This window comes from Triticum dicoccoides, chromosome 4A (assembly GCF_002162155.2).
Source record: "Triticum dicoccoides isolate Atlit2015 ecotype Zavitan chromosome 4A, WEW_v2.0, whole genome shotgun sequence".
Lineage (NCBI taxonomy): Eukaryota > Viridiplantae > Streptophyta > Magnoliopsida > Poales > Poaceae > Triticum > Triticum dicoccoides.
Window position 1 is genome coordinate 637,552,336 of NC_041386.1, and position 5,281 is coordinate 637,557,616.

The 5,281-nt window shown below is 38.9% G+C and overlaps 1 protein-coding gene across 3 annotated transcripts; it reads left to right on the forward strand.

The window, feature by feature from the left end:
* Window positions 1-387: 387 nt before the first annotated feature.
* On the forward strand, window positions 388-5,013 carry LOC119289496. 3 transcript variants are annotated; one of them, XM_037568803.1, is made up of 6 exons: window positions 388-719; window positions 1,028-1,151; window positions 2,849-3,021; window positions 3,146-3,198; window positions 3,871-3,945; window positions 4,014-5,013. In XM_037568803.1, exons 1-5 carry the CDS (start codon window positions 570-572, stop codon window positions 3,899-3,901), a joined length of 531 nt encoding a protein of 176 aa, XP_037424700.1. In that variant the 5' UTR covers window positions 388-569; the 3' UTR covers window positions 3,902-3,945; window positions 4,014-5,013. The 3 variants fall into 3 exon arrangements, with proteins under 3 accessions (XP_037424700.1, XP_037424699.1, XP_037424698.1); XM_037568802.1 differs by lacking the exon at window positions 3,871-3,945 and having other exon boundaries at window positions 388-563; window positions 634-719; XM_037568801.1 differs by lacking the exon at window positions 3,871-3,945.
* The last annotated feature ends 268 nt before the right edge of the window (window positions 5,014-5,281 follow it).

The following is a 5,281-nucleotide window of genomic DNA, read 5'->3' on the forward strand; positions in this document are numbered from 1 at the left end:
TCATTCAAGTAGTAAGAGCATCTCCAGCCCCCCCCCCCGAGTGCCACCCCAGGCGCCTTTTCTTCTGCCGGTGAGCTAAAAATGGCAAAAAATAGGCCCAGCCATGCCCCCCTAGACCTCAAAAAGGTGCCGGCGAACCCAGGCCACACCCAACGCGCTGGGGGGCTGTTGGGGGCGCCAGCGGAAGCAACAGCCAATCATATTCCTCCATGTATCATTTTTTCTGGTCCACTCATTCACTTTTTGCCTGGCGACTGTCCTGGGGGCACCAACGGCTGGGAAACCGTCCTCGTGTTTCATTCGGTGAAGGTGTTTTGCCCCCCAGGACGTGCTATATTTGGCCCGACGATTGTCCTGGGGGCTCCAACGGTTGGAGATGCTCTAATTCATTGTATTTGCATGTTTCCAGCAGCCATGTATCAAAAAAAGCTTCAGCTTTGGGTTGTTGATTTAGCAGCATCAATCATTAATTGTTCTGCTATATATGTTCTTAACCATGACAACCTGATTAGGCTCTTAGTTTATTATGGTCTTTGTTCTGGGTGGATCTCTGACTATTCTGGGTGGGCATGAATCTCTTCTTTGTTTCTTCATCTCCTCTTATTCTGATTCCTGCATTTGTTTTATGTGAAGGTTGCTCCGTTGAGGACAAGCTGCTTCTGCAGGTGGACGGGCCCTCAAGGCTGCTCTGCCTATTCCTCCTGCTACCCCCACACGTGGTGAGCCCCATCCGCTCTCGAGCTACCCCTGCAAATCTGATGTGATGTGCACAAAATACTTGCAATTGTTCTCGACACAAGAGCATGTCATGTATTGTTCTATTTGAATGTGCAATTTCATTGCTTCTGTGATGTTTGATGCTTGCTTCACAAGAGGGAAATCATGGATATAAACTGTGCTTCCTTTCAAGTTGAATAGTAATGATCACCATTTGGTTCCATTTTCTCCTCTGCATCCAGTGTTCACTCTCTCATAGATGTCCATATATACATAGTTCTGATCTCCTTTTTTCTGCGGCTCCATACAGCAAACACAAAGCCGTCGATGCATTGAGGGCTCAATGTCGTCTCCGCTGGCTGAGCGGCAAGCCGGGGTTGGGCCTGCACACCGTCTATCAGCACCCTCCCGTGTCTCCATTCACGGATCTGCAGGTCAACCCCTCTTCTCCTCCTATCCACGCATCTTCTTTTCCAGAGCTAGGTGTATGGTTGCATGGCAATTTGTGTTTAGGGGCTCACCATGTTCTGCTTGCCCTGGTTGGCCAAAGAGGCTTTCCTTTTCTGGTAAAGGCCAAATGTACAATTCTCTATGCTTTATATTTTTGTAGTTCCTTTGTTTCCATGCTAGTTTTTTGATGGGGTGTAAATATATGCTTTTTTGTTCCTTGTCTGGATTCAGGTAGGGCCTAACATTATTGTTCCTTTGTGCATGGAAATGTTGGTGGTTTTGTTCCTTTGTGTATGGAAGGGGGCCTTGATTAGAATTTTTAACGTTTGAGTTGTAATTAGTGTTTTTGTTACACATGAAAACATATGGTTGTTTGTCCAATCACATATGAAAAAGAGATGATTGTTTGTCCAACAATTTTCTTTCTCTGTGATAGTTTTACTAGAAATAAAGCATAGTCACTATTACATCCTATTTTATATCTTGTTGTGTCGTGATATCTATATAGACTCTGTCTACGTCCTTTTGACATTCCAAGTTTTGTTTTTCTATGGCTCAATTAGTTACCCCGTATCAAGAGAAATTTAACTGGTATTTGCGGTAGAGTTAGCTGAATTCATGAAGCAATGATTTAGTTATTATTAAAGCTGAAACACAACATGTTTTGACAAATGCGTTCTAAGTAAAGCCTCCAACTAACATAACCAAAAACATATTCTTTAGGTTTATCATCTATTGAAGTATTATGTAGAATTTTAAATCATACGAGGCAAAGCAAATGAGCTCTATGCACTTTCCATGTAGCATAGAACAAAAATAATCATGTATATTTTGGATGCACCTAGATATACTCATCAGCAAGGCTGAGGTTATAGGGCAGGGCACTCACCCACATTGTCGACATCTCCGTCACTATGATCACCCACATGATGGACAATTCCCTTCTTTCTTTTCTCTGTGGCTATTGACACTTAATGCTATTACTGTGTGCATATATGTACTGTGATCCATTCTCATTCTTCATATCTTGAGAAACTATCTCAAGATACTCGCGTTTGTGTTTTGAAGAAAGCCTATTCTATGATTAATATATCAAGTATGGATGGCGCGATATCACCTCTCTTTATGATGATGTTCTTACAGAATATAGGTTTTATGGTAACACGTCTTAGCCAACACCTATACTGATGCTCAGACCAGATGATTATAGGCTCTCCTTGCTATTTTTCTTGAGGTGTGTACATCTATCTAGACAATTTAATTAAAATATATATTCCATACAAACCATCAATACATGTTAGTTGACTTTGAAACTAATCAGTAAAAAGGTTGTCCCTTTCGCATTTTATGGACATAAAGATTTGGTGTTGACTGTCGATCTTTAGTTAACACATGACCTTACAACCGTAGGGAGTGGGAAAAAACTTATATGTTTGGCACATTTGAAGAACATATCATAGTAACGAAGTTTTGGTAAACAATGTCCTAGATCTCAACCATATAGAAATACTAAATATATGTTTATTTGTATATGGATTAATTATACAGACTTATAAAACCTTGTGCAGGGCACATAAAAGAAATTTGAAATAACTATTATTTCAATATTTGCTTTTTCAGTTGAGCATAATAGTTTATAGCCTGATAGGCTTGGACATAATTGTCTACATGTACTGCTCAGTAGGCGACATCCTTTGGGAAATTGAGGATGTCCTCGTGCATTTTCTAAATACAATTGGGGCATATCTGAGGAATGAAGGGAGGAATAATCTCGTGGGAGAGTTCGGTGCAGAGGAAGAAGAACAAGATATTATTTATTTCTTGTGTACAGTCAAGCTTGTGCATTGTCCCACTGTAAGTTATTTCAACAATAGTAGTAACTGTTATCTCTGGCCATCTGTTGCGACATTTTCTTTAACCACCAATGCATATTTATTTTCTTGTTAATAACTCTCATAATTGCCTGCTACTGTTTCAGTTCTGGGGCCAGGCAACCTTGAATCCAACGTCCACCTGCAGGCTACATCTCAGGTAGGATAAAAAGATTGCAGTGAACTTGATGGGTATATCATTATTGTTGCCTCCTAATTTGTGTGATGAGCAAATGTGTAGATTGTGTGTAAATCCGAGATGCCTAAAACGGTTGGGAACTGAACTTGTTACCTCGGTTCACTTTAATGGCATGTTAAACTCGATGCACTTTCTGGACTGTGACATTTTTCCTGAAATTTTGGAAGTGACTGCTAATGTAGTCTAAATAGAGTGACTGAGTAGTTACTTTCTCACAAGAGTTGACTTCCCGTTATTGGAGTACTTGCTAAGATGGATTGGTGGTTTTTATGTTAGATGAAAAATATTACATCAATCTTTACGGCTTTTTATGGGCAAGTGATTCCGACTCCATAATAAGGAATAATATAGCCCCAGTGCTGTGATAATGTTAAAACATTTACCTCTTTTATCGGTTCATGTTATGTATTTGCTGCGAAAAAATGGTCTTATATCAAATAATAGCCTAGAGCTTTTGGAGTGTTATTACTTGTATTTGTTGCTTGGATGTATAAACCTTCAGCAGACTGTCAATTTTGCTTTTATATAATCTGTTTGTTTAAGTCTGCTGCATATTGGTCAAAAGCTCATGCTAATTGATGATGTTAGGTGATGATCTTGTATCTAACAGTGATTTCTGAATGCATGCTAAAGAAAACTCATGAACATCATGGCGCCTTGTTGATGGGGTGATCAATAGCTACTATATTGGGACCCTGCACTTAAATTGTAGGTCTGATTTTGTTTCGGAGTTCTCCTGCTACCCACAAGCTCAGATAGTTCTTTTGTTTGTGCAGGGGAAATTGCAAAGCATATTATGAATTGTTACAAGAAACTATTTCTGCTGTTTTGGTGCAAGGATGTTGCTTTTTAGTATGCTTCCCGTATCTTGGTATCTTGGAATAATAAACAGATAGATGTCGTGTACCAAGATTGTTCCTTGTTGTTAAGAGGGATACAAATATTATACAAGAATTTTTCTGATGACTCCTAAAGCATATTTGGATATACAGCAAAGTATATTGTCGCTTCCCTGTTAGTAAAACGATTATGTTAGAAATTTGGTTGGCAGCCCCTACATTTGGCTGATTGCTAGCTTACTGGATTACTCATGTTTGCGGACTCTGGTAACTTATGCCTACCAAGAACTACATGAATTTTGTGTCTTGCTGCAGTGAACATTACCAAACTAATTCTAGAGGTGTTATAATCATGTTTTCTTTTGCATTATCAACTTTTAACTTTTGTCATTTGTTAACACATTCCTTTTGCATTATCAACTTTTAACTATTGTCATTTGTTAACACGATTATTTAGTATGTTCACTATGCGAGTACTCCCTCCGTCTGAAAATACTTGTCATCAAAATAGATAAAAAGGAATGTATCTAGAACTAATATACATCTAAATACATCCCCTTTTATTCATTTCGGTGACAAGTATTTCCGGACGGAGGGAGTAGTAATAATAGGAGCTATTTATTTGCCAGATAACTAACACTATTCATATGGCATAAGGGTTAGAAAAAGAACTGTATTCTTGCTGTGTTGATTTTCGTATGGCACACTATGGATTCTTTGTGTAACACATAATGTCGATCAACATGTGTTTACAACGCAGGGAGGAGCCGGGCGACAAGGCAGTCAGACCAAACTCTCTTTCCATATATATAGGTAGTCTGATGTTATGCCATAGCCGAACCATATATGTTTCGTGTACTGCTCTATCAATCTGGTCTTTTGGTATATTAGACTCTATCCTTTGTAATGAACTTATTGTCATGGGCGATCATTATGACCGGATCGTATGGTATGAATCGGGTCTTTATGCTTTGTGATGAAATATCATATTATCCTGTTCACCAGTTTGGTTTGGTTTTGAGCTAAAACGTATAAAAATACATGGCTTACAACAATGGATATATGTGATGATATATTGAGTGATTAAGCATAATTTTAGACTTTCGGTGCTGGACCAATGGGATGCATGGGGTAATTGAATGTTTCTTCTTCACTTTTTATTATCGGTTGGGATCAGCACTCTCGCGCGATCTAGTTATGATGAT

Coding starts and splice junctions, on each gene's coding strand:
- LOC119289496 (XM_037568801.1), top strand. CDS start 570: ATGAATCTCTTCTTTGTTTCTTCATCTCCTCTTATTCTGATTCCTGCA. Junction 1,152..2,848: donor CTCCATTCACGGATCTGCAG/GTCAACCCCTCT, acceptor TGTACTGCTCAG/TAGGCGACATCCTTTGGGAA. Junction 3,199..4,013: donor ACCTGCAGGCTACATCTCAG/GTAGGATAAAAA, acceptor TTGTTTGTGCAG/GGGAAATTGCAAAGCATATT.